General features: G+C 31.3%; 2 protein-coding genes across 3 annotated transcripts; one reads left to right on the forward strand and one right to left on the reverse strand.

The window, feature by feature from the left end:
• Positions 1-1,803: 1,803 nt before the first annotated feature.
• On the reverse strand, positions 1,804-2,856 carry LOC108455537 (transcription factor ORG2-like). The gene is made up of 3 exons (XM_017754084.2): positions 2,544-2,856; positions 2,102-2,461; positions 1,804-1,990 (listed from the first exon to the last, which is right to left on the reverse strand). Exons 1-3 carry the CDS (start codon positions 2,775-2,777, stop codon positions 1,910-1,912), a joined length of 675 nt encoding a protein of 224 aa, XP_017609573.1. The 5' UTR covers positions 2,778-2,856; the 3' UTR covers positions 1,804-1,909.
• A 15,743-nt stretch (positions 2,857-18,599) lies between these two features.
• Positions 18,600-20,996, forward strand: LOC108456093 (syntaxin-72). 2 transcript variants are annotated; one of them, XR_008270955.1, is made up of 9 exons: positions 18,600-19,253; positions 19,341-19,466; positions 19,779-19,941; positions 20,011-20,096; positions 20,191-20,259; positions 20,344-20,388; positions 20,488-20,550; positions 20,607-20,703; positions 20,820-20,838. XR_008270955.1 is itself a non-coding variant. In XM_017754688.2 (9 exons), the coding sequence occupies exons 1-9, from the start codon at positions 19,098-19,100 to the stop codon at positions 20,830-20,832; spliced, it is 798 nt and encodes a 265-aa protein (XP_017610177.1). In that variant the 5' UTR covers positions 18,606-19,097; the 3' UTR covers positions 20,833-20,996. The 2 variants fall into 2 exon arrangements, 1 of the variants encoding a protein (XP_017610177.1); XM_017754688.2 differs by having other exon boundaries at positions 18,606-19,253; positions 20,627-20,703; positions 20,820-20,996.
• Positions 20,997-21,229: the final 233 nt, after the last annotated feature.

Here is a 21,229-nt window from a genome sequence, read left to right on the forward strand (position 1 = left end):
TTGGGTTCCAAAGAAAAAACACATCACCTTTCTGCAATGGTGGATGGCCTTTTTAGAGTTCAACCCATTGGGCCCATCATTTCCTTTTCTAATTACATATTTCATATGGTCAAGAAGCAAATCTCTAATTAATTTTAATTATATATAAATATTTAAATTTGATAAATTTACAATTAGAGTCCAATTAATTTGAGAATATGAAATTTCCCATCAAAATTTGAAACTTTATAATTATTATTATTATTTTAAATTAAATACTATTAAAATATACAAATTTTAAAATAAATTATAAATAATTAGTATCTAACAAATTCAAGTTTATAATATTAAGTTTAAATCCTCAATTAAACTTATGTTCAAAAGATAGGTTTGATTAGTTGTAATTAATATTATTTTCTTTCACAATTATTTTTTCAATTAGTGGCAGTTTTATAATCTTATTAAAAGAAGAGTTTAATAATAAAATAATATATTAGAAAACATGTAAAAGTACAAGATAAATATGTAAAAGTACAAGATAAATTACATTTATTTGTGATATTATTGATAAATTTTGTAAAAAAATTATAAAATAACACAACAAGATACACAAGCAACCTATGATACATAGAGCACGAGTACTATAACAATTTTTGTTACCCGTGTTCTATGTATCAATTTTTGAAGAAATTCATTAAAATTTGATGCGTGCCCACATTACATCAAATAAATATGTGTATATTAATGAACCTGTGATATATATTGCACATTACATTTTTATAATATTAGTTTTTGTTTAAAATTGTTAATTAATTTCTTTGACAAATTGATACATAAAGCATGGATAATTATCTTTAAAATATAAGATACACGTGCCCGTGCTCCTGTACCATTTAAGTTATATTTTGTATAGTGTAAGTTAATATATATAATTTAGATAATCACAAAAATATAAAATGATTTAAATTTATTTATAATATATATCAACCATAAAATTAAATTTATACAAAATTATAAAATAATTTTAATATATTTTAATTGATACATACAACCAAATCTGTGCACTGCTGGAAAAGAAAACTACTTATATATACAAAGAATATTACAATTTTGTAATGCAATATTGTGGTGTGTGATTTATGACATAATTATAGATTTAGCTCTTAATGTTTACATCTTTTATTAATTTGATTTTTATTCTTTTCTAGCTAAATTTAACCCTCAACATCTTAATAAGAGTCGAATTTGACCATCAACTTTTTTAAAAAAAAAGTTAAATTGATTTTTTTCGACTAAAATATTGACTAAAACGTGAAATTTTTAAAAGTTCATATTCTTTAGTCATTGATAAATAATTTACTGGACAATACTCAACGCACTTACCACAAAATATACAAATTACAAAATCGATACTGTAATTAAGCAATCGTTTTTTTCGAATATCCGTTTCAAATTTCCAATAAACAACGGGTAGATCTACAAGGCATATTTATTTGGAATCTGAAATGTTCAAATTCTGGGTACGGCAAATGTTGATAAAATCTGAGAAATTAATCGTAGGAACATTAATTAATTTCATGTTAGAATGGAAATTTGATGCATGTACGGTGTTTGCAACATAATTATACACAAATACAACTTACGACTCATGCCTCTCTATGATTTTCGTTGTAATTCTCTTCTCAATTTACTCTACTCGTATGTTAAGAGAAGATCAAAACTTGACTACTTGATGAGAAAAAGAAGCTACTTAAACCTATAGGTTGCCTTGCTATTCTCTCATTGGTTTGAGAGGGGCTATGTAACATGTGTTTGAAAAGGGGATTGTGAATAAGAATTACGAGGATAAGAATCAAATTAAGAGACAACATGATGCCATTAATTATATAAAAGTTGTAGTTCACATTTAGTTAGGGATATATAGCCAAGATTAATTACACAGTGCCAAAAGCTTCCCCCTCAATGCCTCAATATCTGATTCCCTTAATTGGTAAGTTGTTTTGGGTTCCACCTGCACAATCCAATTAGATGAAAGAAGCCACTTAAACTGCTTGATTTCATGTACAATTATCACTATAACAAATTCACTCTTAGAAATATATATATATATATATATATGCACCTGAAGGTGAATATTGTAGAAGATCATGCCAGCTCCAAATGACTCAAAAGAAGTAGCATTCAAAAGGATTAATCCTTGTTGCTCCTCCAAGATATGCAAAAACTCAGATAACTGAATCTTCTGAACTCGGTCCTTTCGCAACGTTATCTGAATCACAACTTCACTATCACTACTTAGCCGATTTATAGAAACCGTAGCACTGCTTGAACATCTTCCATCCCTACAACGTTTAATACCACCCTGCTGAAAAATCCTCAACAAAAGCTCTTCTTTTTTATGAACCAATCTCTCCACTTGTTCCTGCAACTCTGGTATATATTTCACTGCTTCTGAAACCGTCGCTGGAATGCTCACCTTTTTCTGCAACAACAAATTGATGAGTTGCATATTCATATTTATGACATGCATGTATATGTCTTCAAATAAGAAATTAGTTATGTACCATTTGATCTGCAAGTGGAAGCAATGATCGAAGAGATGAAAACAAGCTGTTAACCTCCTTCCGCCGGTGGCGCTCGCCAGCATTGTGGTTAAGCTTCTTAACCACGCAGGGATCGAAGCTGGCTTGAGGGACCGAGTCTAGGGTTTCATTGTTTTCATAGATATAGTTAAGTTGATGGCCAATGGGATTAAGCAAAGGCCAGTTAGGTGTTGGGAATGGGGCTAATGCACACATATTAAACTGCTTTAACTTCTTGCAACTTTTCTTTAATAAACTGAAAGGATCATTGACTGATGGATATATACAAACTACAACACTTATCAAATATTCTCCCTTTGTTTAATATATACATGGAGTTGGTGCCTCTTTTAAAAAACTTAATATTTTATTAAAACATTATAAAAATAAAGGAGAAACAGAATGTGGGCAATTTGCCATGCATGAGGATTGCACGAGCCAGGAGTAGGATTGCCGCTGAAAGACATGCGTAAGATCTCGCAGGTCACGTGAAGGACATGTTCCTCACCACCCACACTCCATGTTATATACAAAGGTTTTCCTTGAAAAACTTGCAAGTTGATCCAAGTACTAATAGGATGAAGCTCGTGCAATAAATCAGGCCTTGTAGAGGAACTGTAATCGAGTTGCAATTATGGAATCTTTATGCATCAAAGCAATGTTCCTAAAAGTCTCATCCTTGTGGTATATGTTAAGCCTTTACGCATCGGATACATGCAACTGATTCGAGGTAAGTTGGATACTTGTTTGAGAAACAAGTTCATCAAACATGACTCGTTATAACAACTTCACTCAATAGAATCACTTAAGTGTCATTTGATAAGTTTTCACATGGCCAGTATGCAAATTAGTCCTTTAACTTTACATCGGGTCAGCTTATATGAAAAAAAGTTGTACTTTGATTCATTAGGAGACAATTTGCAACGATGAATATTTAAGGTAGAATGTTTTGCTAGGCACCTAATAGGTCATAGACGATAGGATGAATTATGAAGTTAAACTAAGTAAGAATTGATTGGAGGGAAGTGTCGAAATCATTTTTTTTTTGAAAATGGTCAACTTTTATTTAAAAACAAAAATGGGAGTCGCCACCAATCCTTTTTTATTTAGGTGTGATCGGATCACCTCATAATTTAATCATTTTCATAAAAGTTTAAATTTACTAAAACGATAATTTTTGGTCTACGAAATCTAGAAAACGAGTTCGGGAGTCGATTACGCACGAGGAAGGATTAGCACCCTCGATACGCCCAAAATTGGTACCTAGTTGATTACTCAATGTCTTAATATCGAATATTGAAAATTTGGAAAGAATTAAATATACGATCTTTTTTTATTAAAAAAAACTTGAATAAATTGAAACGATTGCCAAAGACCCTCTCGTCTCGAGATAACAAAATATCACATCCCGTAAATTAGGACACAATACTTTGAACCCTCGAGAATAAGCTTGCCTTCAATTTTTATTTGAAATTCATGTATTTTAATTTTAAAAGGATATTCGGTTGTTTAGATTCGACAAGAAAAATCGAAACCCCGTAAGTTGGGGTATGATTTCTCGAATCTCCAAAATACAGAACATTGCCTTTATTTTTTAAGATTTTCCCTTTTTTACAAGCTTGGATAAAAATTAACGAAATATTTAAAAACGATATATATACTTAGTTTATTTGAGTATGGCTAAAACATGAATTCGTATTTAACAAATGATAATACAACGTGACTTTGTGGTAATAATGGCACAACATGCTTGATAATAAATATAAGATAGCAATCATGAGTCATGGTATAAATATGCATAATAATAAATACGATGATATAAATGGCGATGATAAGAGTAAAAACAACAACGAGATAAACAAATAAAGAAGACAATCTAATTAGAAATAATAAAATAAGCAATACATGAACTAATAAAAGGTTTTAAATAAAACTTAAAAGCAAGCAAATGAATAAAAAATAAATAAAAGAAGGAATTAAAATAAAACAAATAAAAGAAGGTAATAATAATAATAATAATAATAATAATAATAATAATAATAATTTAAACTTTGAAACATATAAAAAGTGTATGTATAAAGAAATAAATAAAATAAACAATAATGAGAGTAATAATAATAAAAGCATATTAGAAAAATAATAATAAGAGAAGAAACAAAAAAAAAAAATGCTAAATATTAAATTAATTAATTTAATAACACGATAATATTAACAAGGAATGGCTAAATTGAAATCAAAATGAGATTTTGGGCAAAAATCGGGAATGGAAATAAGGTAAAGGACCGATTTACAATGTGCAAAAAACAAGGAAGGACCAAGTGGGAAATAATCCCCATCCTCCAAAACGCATCGTTTCAAACGGATCACATTGAAACTGGAATGAAACTTTATGGCCAAAATAAAAACAAAACAAAAGATCCTATTGAACCCATCCTCAAAAGCGGGAGGACTAAGGGAGCAAATAGACCCTTAGTCCAAAAACACGCGGATCCTAAACGGTCATGGGACGGGTCGGGTCAGATCTATCCAAAATGACGCCGTTTCAACGTCTGAATACCAGGCCTAAAACGACGTCATATTAATCCTAGTATAAATAATAAGAAACAGAAAAAAAATCATTTGAATGGCCCCTTTAAAAAAAAATTCTTTCTTCCTCTCTTTTCTCCTGGGTAACCCAGAATCCAGCCAGGCTTCAGTGAGTCTTTGCCATGGTGCCACCGTGGCTTCGTCGTAACTCCGCCGTGGTGGAAGAAAACTCCAAAACCTATTTTGAGCCATCTTTTCACGTAGAAACAGATTCAAAATCGAAAGATTTCAAATCGAACCCAAAACTCTAAAAAAAAAAAAGAAAAACTTTTCGACACATTTGCTTCAAAGTCTCAAAACTCTTCTGGCACTGATCATCCTAGATAAAAGGAACATTCTTCTGTAGTAGTTTAGTCATCGGCAATGCTATCTTCGAGAAGCCATTTACAAATCTCCTGTAGTACCTAAGCTAAATCGAGAAAACTACGCACCTCCGATACATTCTTTGGCGCCTTCCACTGAACAATTATTTTGATCTTCTTCGGATCAACTCTAATCCCGTCGGTAGATACCACGTGTCCTAAAAATACCACTTCTGACAACCAGAATTCAAATTTACTTAATTTCCCATACAACCGTTTGTCCCGTAGAATTTGTAGAACTTTTCAAAGATGCTGATCATGTTCTGCCTCTGTCTTCGAATATACCAATATATCATCAATAAAGACCACCACAAACTGATCTAGGTACGGCTGGAAAATGTGATTCATCAAATCCATGAATGTAGCTAGAGCATTTGTCAATCCAAATGGCATTACCAAAAATTCATAATGGCCATAACGAGTACGGAAGGCAGTTTTAGGCACATCACTTTCTTTCACCTACAACTGATAATACCCGGATCTCAAATCAATCTTAGAAAATACTGAAGCTCCCTTTAGCTGATCAAATAAGTCATCTATACGAGGCAAGGAATAGCGGTTCTTGATTGTCATTTTGTTCAACAGTCGATAATCAATGCATAACCGTATAGAACCATCTTTCTTTTTAACAAACAGCACTGGAGCTCCCCAGGGTGAAATACTCGGTCAGATGAAGCCTCGATCTAGTAAATCTTGCAACTGTACTTTCAACTCTTTCAATTCAGTAGGCGACATTCGGTACAGAGGTATAGAAATTGGTGCTGTACCTGGATACACCTCAATAGCAAATTCAACCTCTCTATCAGGTGGTAAGCGCAGTAGTTCTTGTAATAGCCTAAATTCAAAGTTATCGGAATAGTGGTTTCGTAACCACAAATCCGATTTAAAAAGAAATTTATTTCAATATTTTTGCATGAAAATTGATATGATAGGAAAATCGTATGAAAATATTGATAGAAAAAAAATTTACCGATTTAGTGGTTAGATAGAAAAAGAAATTATTGAAGAAATTATTGAAGAAATTGGGTAAAAACAAGGTATCGGGCCCTCTATCTCGTAAAACCGAGTCGAAAATAATTTTATAAATATTTATGAAATGTTAGTAATGTGGTATTAAAATTTCATTAGGAAATTTTAATGTTTGGGTAGTCAATTAAATGAAAAGGACTAAATTGTAATAGGTGTAAAAGTTTCTAGAATGATTAAATAGCTTAAGAGTCTAATGAGAAAGGATTTAAAAGGCAATTAGACCCAAAATTTATTATGGATGGACGGCAAGGGCATGAAATCAGAAGGAAAATTGATAAATTAAGGGCAAAATTAGAATATTACAAAATTAACTAAATAAAACTAGGACTAAATAGGAAATATCTAGATTTCTCTTCATTTCTCTTCAATTCCAGCAGCTAAAAACACCATAGGAGGGTTCTATAAGCTGGTATTTCATAATTTTTGCACCAAGTGAGTTAATCCTTGCCTTTATCTTGCAATTTTTGTGTTTCTAAGACTTTTACAATTAGGTCCTACTATTAAATTCATTAGTTTTTGATTTCATGGATGAAATTGAAAGTCACCATGGTTGAGTGCTGTAAGTTTATGATGAAATAGAATGAAATTAAAGCTTTAATTTGTTTATGAGATGATTTTATTAGGTAATTTCAATAGAAATTGATTTTTAGGACCTAATTGTGAAAATGGTTGGAATTAAAGTATATTGCTGAAATTATGATTCCTAAAGGTTTTAAACTAGTTTAAGGTGATAGAATAAAATGTTAATTGAGAAAAATCAACTCAATTTAGAGGCTAATTGAGTAGGGACGAAATTATCATTTATTAAAAGCTTAGGGGAAAAATGGTAATAAATAGCTTGCACAAAAACAGTTTGGACAGCAGCAGTAGACTAACTTTTTAAAAATCACCATAAATTTTAGAAATTGAATTAGAAGATGAAAAAAATATGTAATTAAAGCTTATTGAGTCTAGTTTCTCATAGAAGAAATAGTGTAAGCAAAGGATTTGTAAATTTTGAGATATAATGAATTTTGTGAGACAAGGTCAGAATGAATTCGGGTTCCCCTGTTTTGAAATTGAAAAATCATAAAAAATTGAATCAAAATAATTAGATGCTTAAATTTATAAGTCTAAAATCCTGAATGAGTCTATTTTTAATAGAAACAAACAAGAACATCATTTGAATCCTGTATGAAGAGATAATTAATTTTTAGTGAAGAAGGGTCAGAACTGTCAGACAGCAGAACAGGGGTGACTTTAAAGAATAAACTGTACTTATTTGCTAAACTAAAAATTCTGAAAATTTTATGATAAGAAGATATATGAGTCTAGTTTCAGGAAAAATTAATGGATCTTAATTTTGAGTTCCGTAGCTTGAGTTATAAATAATTTAGTGACTATGACTCAAATAGACAGCTTTGAATAAACTATAAATAATAATAGTTGAATTATAGAGAATGTTGCAAATGAACATGAAATGTATTAAATTGATAATTAAATTTATTTATTTAGATCCAGAAGATTCAAATACGAAGCTAGATCGAGGAAAGGAAAAAGTTCGGGATTAGTAGATTTTTTTTGTTTACAAACAAGTATCAAGGTAAGTTTGTGTAACTTGAATTATATTCTTAAATTGCTTGAGATTGTATGTTATTGATGTGAATATGATTTGAATGTTCATTGTATAAAAAATTTATGAAACATTGATATATTTGATAAAAAGGGGAAGAAATCCCGGTTGAATGAAAGGAAAATTCGATCGATCTCTGAGAAGGAATTAACGGTAAAAAGGATCTAGCCCGGCCGGGTGATCCTATCTTGATATAGCCCTCTCGAAGAATATGTGGAAAATGGATTTAGCCCGGACGGGTAATCCAAATTAGGGTCTGAATTTAGCCTAGACTGGTAATTTAGATCCAAGCTCATTAGAGTAATTGTCGTTGCAAGGGATTTAGCCTGGACTGGTAATCCCGACAATACTCTATGAGTTTATATTGCAGGGGATTTAGCCTGGACTGGTAATCCTGATAATACTCTATGAGTTTATATTGCAGGTGATTTAGCCTGGACTGGTAATCCCGCTGCAAGGTTGAGGTTCGTGGGAGTGTGCTCTCTGAAATGGAAATGTGCGCACATGAATATGAATTGACGGACCCGGAATTTTACACTAACAGTGTACCTCTGAAAATTCATCGAAATTTTGATAAATTCAACGGGATAAATATGGAAAAATAACAAAGAAATGGAAATTATGATATTGATGAGCTCATCAATCATGGTATATATTATTGGTACATGGAAATTATTGTACTAACTTGAATGTTGAGTTTGTGCATATTAGAGTAATAATGTATTGAATGGATATATGAATGTTTATTGTATTGTATTGAAAATATTAGGTAAGTATAATTCTTGTTACATGAGCTTACTAAGCACGAAGTGCTTACCCCGTTTCCTTTTTCCCTGTTTTGTAGTGTTAAGAGCTCGGAGGTCAGATTTGGTCAGAGACACATCACACTATCAACCTCAGGATTTCGGTATATAAAGAAACTTTATTTTGGAAATCAATGGCATGTATAAGCTAATAAAGTAAATGTTAACGTGAAATGAATATAAACTTAGCCATTAGTATGGTTAACAAACCTGGTTTTGGGTATGTGATGACGTTATCTTATAAATATGCATGAATTTATCTTGAAAATATGTTGAATTGGTTTGGTTGAAGTGGATTGGTCCTGATTTAATATTGCAGGGAAGGTTAGATATTTATAAAGGGGCTATATTTAATATAAAAAAAATCGTAAACTCTGATAATACCTCGTACGCTATTCCGGCAATGAATACGGGTTGGGGTATTACAGTTCTTCTAGAAATACATTTGGAAACTCGCATACAGTCCTAATCTGACTGCACTGACTCCCAACTGAATCAGAATTAATAACATATGCCAAGTATGCTGAACAACCCTGCTGCAGTAATTTATTAGCCTTTATCGTTGAAATGATGCGTGTCGAACCACTGGTACGGATGCCATTCACTTCAATTCTGTCCTCATTTTCTGTCTGAATACTAAACCTCTTTTTATAGCAATCCAAAACTACCCCATGTTTATATAACCAGTCCATACCCAAAATGATATCAAAATCACCAAAAGGCATGATCAACAAATCCACAGGAAACATTTTATCATGTATTATTAACGGGCACCTCCGACATACTCTATCTACTGACGCCGTTTGTCCCAAAGGGCTAGACACTTCTATAGAAACTCTAGACATTTTAGATCCTAATTTCCCCGATTCAACTAGTTTTGAATTAATATATGAATGTGACGAACCGGGGTCAATTAAAGCATAAATAGGCTCAGAATACAATAAAAATATACCTGTAACAACATCGTGTGCATCTCCTTCCTTACGGGTCCAAACTACGTACGCTCTAGCCGGTGCCCTGGCCTCTGATTGTTGTGTAACTATATCACTGTTTCTTCTAACACCTCCACCTCCGGACACGAATCGCCTCGCTAGATCATCGCCACAAACAAGAGGCATCGATCTACGAGATCTTTGACGATCGTACTTTCACTTTTTGGACAATCTCGAATGAAATGATGTGTGAGCCCGCATCGAAAATGTCATCGAGTTATCCTCCAACATTCACCTAAGTGTTTTTTTCCACAGTGTTCACAGTCAGGGATATCAATTTTTCGTGAAGTTCCCTTTACACTATCGGTAGAAACAATAGTCTATTTACCCTTACTTTTGTCACCTGGATCCGATTTGAAGCTTGGCTTCCAACCACCTCTGAACTCTCTAGATATTTTTGGTAAATGATTAGAACTAGCAGTTCCAGTTCGTTTTCCAGTCAATTTAGTCATTTCAGGCTTTTTTTCCAATCTCAAAACTTGTTCTACCATTTTCGCTCTTTCAACCAAATCTACAAATTCTGTGATTCGTTGTGACAGTAACTGTACTCTGATTTCATCTCTCAAGCCCCGTAGAAACCTCTTGTAACTATTTGCCTCAGTTGGGATGAACTCAGTAGCATACCGGCTCAATCTAGAAAAAGCTCTTTCATAATCCACTACTGATAGATTGCCTTGTTTCAACATTAGAAATTCCTGCTTTTTATCTTCAATATATAGCTCTCCAACATACTTCTTCTGAAATTCCTTCTTAAATAATTCCCATGTTACCTGTTCTGCTGGCAAATGTCAAATTACAGATTCCCACCATAGATAAGCCTCACCCTAAAGTAATGAAACGACACAAATCAAGCATTCCCAGGGGTACATTTTAATTGCCGCAGAACCCATTTAGTTGATTCCATCCAATTCTCTGCTGTAGATGGATCAACTCTTATCAGACCCATAAATTCTATAGCACCGTATTTTCTTAGCTCTTTTATTGGGGCCCGTCTCTGAGTTGGTACAGAAATTGTAGCAGGAACAGTCTCCGTTACTCTTTGCAAAGCATCGACAATATCTCTTAATATATCAGAATCATCTCTATCATTTCATCTTTCTACTCTAGGAGGTTGGTTTCTCATCGGGTTAATACTAGGTGTTATTGATTCAGTTTCATTTAACTCGTAAGATTCTTCTTCTCCAGTATGCATTTCTTCATCAGTATCGTTTATTCTTTCATCTGACATCTTTTATCTATAAAAAAAAACAAATAAATAGGTCAGCATCCAAAATTCCCGACTCAATTTCGACTAAAAAGTGGCATGTACTATTAGACTCACTTCCGAGATCGATTTAGCCCGAGAATCAGCTAAACCTGATAGCTCTAATACCAATAATTGTAACACCCCCTAACCCCAAACCGTCACCGGAATAGGGTTACAAGGCATTACCGGACATATCAGACAACTTACGAATAATTCACAATTAATATAACATTCATAGTATAATTTAATAAGTAAGTCCCTATATTGGACTCTCGAAGCCTAAAACATGTATTAAAAGTAAAACGGGACTTGTTCGAGTATTCCGAAAATTTTTTCATAATTTTTATTTTACATGTGTATAAATACACATATCACACATGTACACTTTTATCATCATACATTTGGCACAAATTATAATTTATTTATAATCTAATAACAAAATTTGAAATCAAATAATAATAATATTAACAATAATAATTAATAAAATCTAAGAGAAATCTTAGATTTTTCTATCCATTTTGCCGCTTCAATCATTACAAATGGCTTAATTGCCATTTTAACCCCTTTTTAATTCTATTATTTTAGAATTAAACTTTTAACCTTTACTCAATCTAGTCCTTTTTACTAATTACTCTAAATTAAACTAGTTTCACCTAAATAGAACCTAATTAGACATATAACTAGACTCATAATTATTCCTAATAATTATTTACGAACCTGTTTCACTAAGACGGAGGCCCGATAATGTACTTTTTCGGTGCCCACGGATTTTGGGTCATTACAACCGAGCCTTGGATGGTGTGCGTGCTGAGGGAGCACATGGAAGGGGCACGACACAAAGGAGATTCAAAAACCCTAGGGTTTCTGAATTGTTTTAGGTTATTGGGCCTTTTGGGCCTGTAGGAACTTGGGCTTATTTTAGGCTAGGGTTTGGGTTTAATTTTTGGTATTTTGGGCCAAAGGTGTAATTTAGGCTTAATGAGTCTGTAAAGTTTGGGTAGTGGGTTTTAAGTAATTCGGGCTTATATTTGTAAATTGGGTTTGTCATTAGTCGTAAATGGATTGGACTTTAATGGATTTATTATTGTTTTCTCTTTTGGTTTGGTTTTATTGTTTCTGGTTTGGGACCCAGGAAAAATAAGCCTATTTTGATGTTTTGGAAGCTTTGGGATAAGGTTTTGATGAAATTTAGTGAATATTTTGAAAGTTATTAGATTTCTAAATATTGTTCATGTTGAATAAAAAGATGAATTAGGGGTTAGATTGATAAGAATTCAAGTTAGAAATGAAATAAGGATTGAATTGTAAAGTAATTCATAAGTTTTATGTTGTAGGGACTAAATTGATAAAATTTCAAAATTAGGAAAATATGCTGGAAATTTAATAGTTAAGTATGAGTTTGGAAAAAATTTCAATAGAAATGAAGTATGAATTGAGATAGAAAAAGGAAGTGAATTTAGTTAAGATTAAATTAAAATAAAAGTAGAAATTGAATAGAAATTGTATTAATTAGATATAAATTAGTAGTGAATTAATGAATATGAATTGTTTTAATTCCCATAGCTAACGTTGTCTCAGGAAATCTCGGCTAAGCAAGGAAAAATGGCAAAGACAACGGGAGTTAGCTCGAGAAAATACGGTTTGTATTTCTATAATCGAACTTAATACTTAAATTGTTGGATTTATTATTTAATATTTATGTAGTAGGTGTTTTGAGATGATTATTTGAATTGGATTGAATATTGATTATATTGAATTGATTTATGAATATATGTGAATATTTGAATTGAAATGAATATTGATGTGGAAATTGAATAATAAATATTTGTTATATTGGAAAATATATGCGTTGGAAGTGTGATAAAATTGATAGAAAAATGTGATTATTGTGAAATTGAATATTTATTAGTGAAAAGTGAATGGAATTATATTGAATTGAAAATATATAGTTAATTAATTAAAATATGAATTAATTGAAAATTGAAAAGTGAATTAAATACCCTATTAATTAGTCGGTCTAGTTGGATATAGTTGGCATGCCATAGGATATGGAAGAGTACTGGTTTTGTTCGCCATCGATCGGGCACTTATGTGCCGACTCATCATCTTATTACCGATTCGAACTTTGTGTGTCGGATATTGTTACTATTATCGTTCTTTATTCTTGTTTGATTTGTTCGATGAGGTACTGTGTACCATCTTTATCTTATTCTTGTTTCCGGCCGGCCGATGAGGCACTATGTGCCGATCTTGGTGTGTTGGTTGGATCCGTGTATCCGTCTAGGTCCAAGTCATGTTAATAGGGGTAAATAAAGGAACTGGAGAGATCATTATTCTTGAATAATTTAATTGTTCTTGTATATCGATTTTCTTGAATAATTGATATTCTTGGATAACTGATCAATTGATTGATACTGAATAACTGATTATTATTGAATAATTGATTGTTATCGAATAACTGACTATTACTAAATAAATAATTGTTCTGATTGACTGATCGTTAATGAATATTACTGATTGATTAATTGCTATTGAAAAATAATAAATGATTTTGAATTTAAAGTAGACCAAAATATTGGTTGGAAAGTGAATGTTTGAATACTCATTGAGTTTGAAAAGTTCAATATATATAAATTACTATGTTTTATAATTGTTTAAGTGTTCAGATTATAGAAATATCACTGAGTATACCTATACTCAGCGTACGGTTTGTTTCTGTGCGCAGGTTAAGTAAAGATAGAACGTTGAATCAGCATCCCAGGCCGATCCTGAATTCAATAAGGTAAAGTGTGTTAATTATTGGTAAAGGCATGTACTTAAGGTGTCTTATGTGTGTGTCATTTTGAAATTGTAAATGTAAGGATGAAATAAATAGATTTAAGTTTGGTTATGATATATAATAGAATTTGGTTAATTTGGTATGAAATTGATTTATTTGATGATATTTGATATTTGAATAAAATTAAATATTGAATAATATGTAAATGTTTAAATTTGGCAAATTATGAGTGTATCAGGTTGTGTTGGTATTTATGTGTATATTAATTGTAAATGGCCGATAGGTCTGGTAATGCTCCGTAACCCTGTTTTAGGGACGGTTTGGGGTTAGGAGGCGTTACAAATAATAATAATAATAATAATAATAATAATAATAATAATAATCTAAACTTTGAAACATATAAAAATATAGTATAAAGAAATAAATAAAATAAACAATAGTGAGAGTACTAATAATAAAAGCGTATTAGAAAAATAATAATAAGTGAAGAAACAAAAGGAAAAAATGCTAAATATTATATTAATTAATTTAATAACATGATAATATTAACAAGGAAGGGCTAAATTGAAATCAAATTCAAAACCAAAGGATTTTAAACCAAACCCCAAAACTCTAAAAAAAAAAAACCTTTCGGCTTTTGGCCTTTTCCGCCGTGGCCTCGGTTGGATCCCTAATGATCTGATAGCCTTCGGACAAGAAAGGCAACGTCGATGATACGTAGACCAAACGACGGGTAAAAATCTCCTATTATGTATATTTACTTATTATTTCTGCTTTCGAATTAGAAATAAATAAAAGAAAAAAATTACCTTTTTGAAATTCTCAGTCTCGTTTTTTATTAATATTTTCTGTAAAAAAAAATACATTGACGATGGTGACTTTTTAAAGCCGGATGCTACAATTAATTTCATTTTATTTTTATTGTTTATGCTTCTGCTTCTACGGTTTCTATTTGCTTTCTCTGCTTTTTGTTGCTTTCTTTTTTTTTTTGCTGTGTTTGTAGGTTATAGGAGTCAACGAAGGCATGTTTTGCCATCTTGGTGCAAGGTCGCGGCAGAGCCGAGCCTTGGATGGTGTGCGTGCTAAGGGCGCACATGGAAGGAGTACGGTGCAAAGGAGATTCAGAAACCCTAGGGTTTCTGAATTGTTTTAAGTTCTTGGGCCTTTTGGGCTTGTAGGAACTTGGGCTAATTTTAGGCCAAGATTTGGGTTTAATTTTTGGTATTTTAGGCGAAAGGTGAAATTTGGGCTTAATGAGTGTGTAAAGTTTGGGTAGTGAATTTTAAGTAATTCGGACTTATATTTATAAATTGGGTTTGACATTAGTTGTAAATGGATTGAACTTTAATACATTTATTATTGTTCTCTTTCAGTTTGGTTTTTTTATTTCTAGTTTGGGAGTCGGACAAAATAGGCCTATTACAGTAAGGTTACAAGGCAAACAATTAAATGGTTCAGTTGTTGAAATTCTAAAAAAAAATAAAATTTGATGAAACAAGGAACAAGGTGAATAAGAATTGTTTGGAATAAAGGCATGAGCTTAGTAGACTCGATATTTATGATTCTTTGAATGGTAAGCCCAGTGTTTAATTAAAAACTGAGACTTCCCTTATGGCATATTGGATATATGTCAGTCATTGGGTTTTATAGCAGTAATCCATATACAACTTTAGAGATACGCTTTTTTTATATGAGAATATTATTGTATTTGTCTACTTCTTTTTAGATTATAAAAAGTTTAAATAAATTTAATTTTTGCTTGATAATTCAATTTTATAATGTTATTAGTAGGGGAAAGTCAAAATTTTTAGGGGTCAAAATTAAATTTTAATTTTTATAGCCTATATTTTTATAATTTTAAAGGATTAAATCAAATTTTAGCATTTTTAGGGGGAACAAAGTGTAATTTTACCTTTACTAATTTAAATTTTAAAATTTTTAAAGGCCTTAAATGAACAATTTTTCATTTTAGTAGGGGTCGGGGCCCCTACCAGCCCCTAGATACGCTGCTGGTCACTAGTTAGTTTAAGTGCGTTATTCTAATTAAAATGATTATGTGAATCTTTAAGAATTGTTAGCACTGTTAAAATTTTTTTTTTAAATTCAGGTTCATTATAATGTTTTCTTTTTGCTCTATGGATACCAAGTTTATTTTATTTTTTTCAAAATGTCACACCAATACAAAAGAATTCTAATAGTGTTAATAAATGTACCTAAACTTTTAAATTGAAAATAAAATTATGGAAATTAAATTCCAAATATATGAAGAGTACAAAAACTTTGAGCCATTTGTAAACTTTAAATTTTTACAGTATAATTTAGTCAATAAATAAATAATTAATCCAACGCAAAGCATGGGTGGAAACTATTGGGAAAGTTGCTACTACTCGTTCCATATTCTATTATAATGAAGTTGTTTCCCTACTTAGGCTATTGACTTGGCCTTAAATAGGTTTTATTTGTGCTGACTTCAATCTACTTGAATGTAACATATTTGACAAAACTAGAAGTATTGGTTGACTCAGGTGCTAAGACTCCCAATCGAATTACTTGAGATGATTGGATAAGCATGAAAGTCTTCTCTTGGTGATTAAAATGCTATTTTTAGAGATAAATATCATATTTATTCAAGAGAGTTTTGGAGTAATTAAAAGACTGATATATGAAGACTTTTATGTGTTAAATATTCAGGATAATCAATGAGATAATTTTAACTCTTAAATATGAGTTTAAAATCTATCAAAACACTATTGATTAACCACTTGAAGAGGCCTAAAAATAGGGCGGGAAAATGATTGTATGAAACAGTGATACCACGTCATTTGTATATATTTTCCAATAGTTTTATGCCACATCAGCATTTTCATCTTGAAAAAAATTAAATCCAAATTAAAATCCTAATATTCAGGATGAAATTATTGATGTGACATAAAACTATTAGAAATGGATAATATCCCTGTTTTATACAATCTTTTCTGAAATAGGTTGTTTCATGCTGCATATCAAGAGCAGTTTTTGGAGTGTTTTTGTTGACAACTTTGTTTTGTTTTCTTGTGGTTATTCTGTAATGCTTTTTTAGGTATTATTTGGAGAGGTTTATTGCTTGTATTATGAGATATTTGAGTGAGTGATTTGTGACAATTGGGGTAAGTATTGGGGCTACAATTACTCCTTTGTGTAAGTGTAGATTAAACTTAAGTCAATAGGTGATTCGGATGATTGTTGAATAAAATTACTCACTAGACAAGGCTACGCTGATGTAGGATTGTAATGTCTGAAATGTGTTAACAAAAATCAGTTGTATCGATTTATTTTTACCTTTATTTTTATTGTTGCATGTTTTTGTTCTAATTATCGTTACAACAAATATTAAACAAAGTTAATTTATGATATCCACGAACTAATTATTTTATTTGAGTTAAAAGAATGACATGTTTATTCATGTTTTTGGCTAAAAAGTATAGCGGGAAATTTTCTATTATTTTCAGCGTTATTCCTCTTCCATAGATGTCAACAATTTGTGTTTTCTTGAATCAAGAAAGTCCTATTCGGCCTACCTGCTCTTTCACCTTTCTTCTTACCTTCACTTTCTTTGTTTTTGCTTTGGTTCGCACCTTGATTGGCACCATTAAATTTTGATAAAGTGTGCAGCCAAAAATTAAATGAAATGTTAAAATAATTAATGTGTATTATACTGAAAACAGTTATAATAGAATATTCCAAATTTCAGCTCATCAATCTCTCAATCTGAGTTAACATGAATGCTGATTTTGGGGTTTTCCTATAAAAATAACATTAAAATTTTATTTAATTATGAGAAACAAATTAATTATCGTTAAAAATAATTAAATAAGTTTAACATTTATCAATAAAATATAATTTACTATATGAGTTTAAAAGAAAATAATAAACAAAAAGAGTTTATGAAACAATTATCTACTGCACTAAATTTGGTGCCGTCATACGGTTAGACGACACTAAGTGTTTTTTTTTTACATCAGATGATCTGAAAGAAGAAAATTCATATCAAGTCCTTGAATGTTTTGATTTATTATACTTTAATTTTGTGTCGTCAATGTGTCATGTGACGTCAATAAAAAATTATTTTTTTAAAAGAAAAACAATAGTTGTGTCATCAATCAATTAGACAACGTCAATATTCACTATAGAAAATACCCCATTTTTATAATTAATATGTTTCACATACTATTTTTGTAATTAATTAATTTTAGTATTATTTTAAAAATCCTCATTTCGGTTTCTACCTTAAAACTAAGTAGTTATTCCTTCTCTTTTTTCACTTTCAGCAAAAGAAAAAAAATTGTTTCTTCTATATTAATTTAAGCTATCCAAACAAAAATGTAAACGTAGGGTGGTTACTATAAAAGTATTTTAGAAGTTTTTGTATTAAAGGTAAGTTTGTATTTTGTTTTTATTAAAAATAAATAAATTAATCTTTATATATTAGATTAAAAATAAATTAATTTTTCTGTTAAAAGTTATATTTATTTGTATCTTTAAAAGCTAGTTTGATTGATGAAATAATTAAGCGATTGTAATATGACGTATTATATATATCTCATACTAATATATAGGGGACCAGTTTATAACAATAAAAATGAATAAAATTTTTAAGAGAAGAAGCGATAGAATTTTTTATCTAATGTAGGAGTAGTTTTAAATAAATTAGAGAAAATGGAATGGTAATTTTAGGTGGTTTCTCATTTTAACCAATAGGTTAGAGAAGATTCGTGATAGAAAATATTTCATCATAAATCACATAACTGCGAGATTTTTCCTTAAAGGTACATTTTCTTTGTACGTTAACAATTTCAAAACGAGAATGAAAGTTGGATTTGAACAAGCCAATCCGGCGGCGAACGGCGGCGAAAATGAAGCCCCGCCGTCACCTGCCAATTCAAAACAGAAGAAATCGGGCTGTTACATCAGTTTTTCAGCTCCCTTACCAAGGTATCCGCTCCACCATTACTTTTTCATCCCCAAAATTAGAAACAACATCCAACTACGAAAAATCATGGAGCCTGAAGCCAACCGAAAAAAAACACCAAAATCATTTTTCCTCTCCTTTCTCTTTCATCGTTCCATTCCCTCTTGGAAAATTGAAAAATGACGGTAATTGATATCCTATTCCGAGTCGATGAAATCTGCAAGAAATATGACAAGTACGATCCCGAGAAGCAACGCGAAACCAATGCCTTTCTCGACGATGCCTTCGCTCGCCTCTACTCTCTCGTTGAGGCCGACATCGAAAAGGCTCTCGCTGTTCGCTTCCTTTTTTCTTATCCCTTCCTTTTTTTGTTTTCTTTTCAAACATTGATTTTTCAAATTAATTATTGGAATAAAATGCAGAAATCTGACAAGGTTTCTACGGAGAAGAATAGAGCAGCGGCGGTGGCATTGAGCGCTGAGATTCGTCGGATAAAGGCTCGATTGATGGAGGAAGTTCCTAAGCTTCAAAAATTGGCTAAAAAGAAGGTATATTTCTATTTAATTTCAGCCTTTTTGCGTAGTCATATTATCGTTAACTTTGTAGGTATTTGAATTTGTTAACAAAGATTATATTATTCTTTAATTATGATTTGTCTCATTTCAGTAATGTAGCTCTAGATTTTATGATAATTAAATATCAGTCAGCATGAAGTAGGGTGAGATTACTAGTTCGATTTGCCCATGTTCAAAATTTTAAGCTGCATTGTCTTGATTCCTGATTGATTATGGTAACTTAAGATTACAAGAGGTTGACAATGGAATTCTTGTATTGAATATGCTATTGGTATCTAACTACAGGTGAAGGGACTTTCCAAAGAGGATCACGAAACTCGTTTCGATATGGTTCTAGCGCTACCTGATCGAATTAAAGCCATTCCAGATGGGTCTACGGCTGCAGCAAGCGAGAGCGGTGGATGGGGAACTTCATCATCCAACAAAAAAATCAAATTTGATTCATCAGGTAATTGAGGGTAATGCTTATTCCTCGAGCTAATTTTGAAATTGATCGTCGATTACTTTCCTTTATCAGAGGAGCGCTTCGGTAGTGATTTTTACCAACAAACTGAAGAGTCAGATCAATTTAGACAAGACTATGAAATGAGAAAAATGAAACAGGCATGTAAGCTTCACAGCAATACCTTTAATATCTACACTGCAATCCAAAGTGGTCTCTGCACTGTTGTTTTAATTATATATAAAATGCATGCAGGATGAAGGTCTTGATGTGATATCAGAAGGTCTGGATACACTGAAAAATATAGCTCTTGACATGAATGAGGTTTGTTCTTATGTGAATGGTTCTGGTTTGGTCATGATATCATGAGCAACAAGAAATTAATTTATTTGCTTTAAATATGTTCAGGAAATAGATAGACAAGTTCCTCTAATGGATGAAATTGAGACAAAGGTGAGAATTTTTCTTAATGCCATGTCTCTTCAGTTTGGCCTTAGAATCAGTTAAAGCAGACAACATGGACAAAACCCATAAATGCATCACTTAATACAGGTTGACAAGACAACATCTGATATTCGAAAGAATAATGTTAGACTGAAGAAAACCATTACCCAGGTAATTACTGTTTTCTAAAAATGATTGTTTCTTCCCATTAAGCTTCCAATAAATAGCATTTTGCTTATGTTTGCAGATAAGATCCAGCCGAAATTTCTGCATTGACATTAGTCTGCTGTGTATCATTCTAGGGATTGCTTTCTATTTGTACAAGTAAGCTCCTTATTATCTTGTATCCTCTTTCCATATAATGATTTCTGGATGCAAATGTTAAATGCTTTTGCATGTATGTCCATTCATTTTCTAAGGAAATCTTTCTCTGTTGGCAGTGCACTGAAATGAATAGAGGCTTTTATGTACGTCCATTTAGCCCTAAGGAACCTACAGCTATACTGTTTATTTTACTGTAACAGGACATGATTTTTTTGCCCTGCAATAATATATGGCTTTGTAGCATTGCTGGGTATATCTGTATATCAATAAAACATTTTTATGTTTCTATTTCACCATATATATATTTATTTGACAACTTCTTATACTTGCTAGGAGATACTTTCTATATACATATTTTAAGATATAAATTTCTGTACATTATTTTTATTAGAAAAACTTGGAAATTTAGTTCTAAAGTTTTATTATACTTCAAAATGGACACAAATTAAATTGTTTCATTTGAATGAATAAAAATGTACCGAAAGATTTTTGTTTGGTATTTTATATTTTGAGGTTCAACTTCCGG

Source organism: Gossypium arboreum, chromosome 9 (genome assembly GCF_025698485.1).
Source record: "Gossypium arboreum isolate Shixiya-1 chromosome 9, ASM2569848v2, whole genome shotgun sequence".
NCBI lineage: Eukaryota > Viridiplantae > Streptophyta > Magnoliopsida > Malvales > Malvaceae > Gossypium > Gossypium arboreum.

What these genes read in the sequence shown, in the direction of transcription:
- LOC108455537 (XM_017754084.2), bottom strand. Translation starts at nt 2,777, where the DNA reads ATGTGTGCATTAGCCCCATTCCCAACACCTAACTGGCCTTTGCTTAAT. An exon ending in TTCCACTTGCAGATCAAATG is followed by an intron (nt 2,462 to 2,543) that starts GTACATAACTAA and finishes TTGTTGTTGCAG; the next exon opens with AAAAAGGTGAGCATTCCAGC. An exon ending in TCTACAATATTCACCTTCAG is followed by an intron (nt 1,991 to 2,101) that starts GTGCATATATAT and finishes TGGATTGTGCAG; the next exon opens with GTGGAACCCAAAACAACTTA.
- LOC108456093 (XM_017754688.2), top strand. Translation starts at nt 19,098, where the DNA reads ATGACGGTAATTGATATCCTATTCCGAGTCGATGAAATCTGCAAGAAA. An exon ending in AATCAAATTTGATTCATCAG is followed by an intron (nt 19,942 to 20,010) that starts GTAATTGAGGGT and finishes TTCCTTTATCAG; the next exon opens with AGGAGCGCTTCGGTAGTGAT. An exon ending in TAGCTCTTGACATGAATGAG is followed by an intron (nt 20,260 to 20,343) that starts GTTTGTTCTTAT and finishes AAATATGTTCAG; the next exon opens with GAAATAGATAGACAAGTTCC.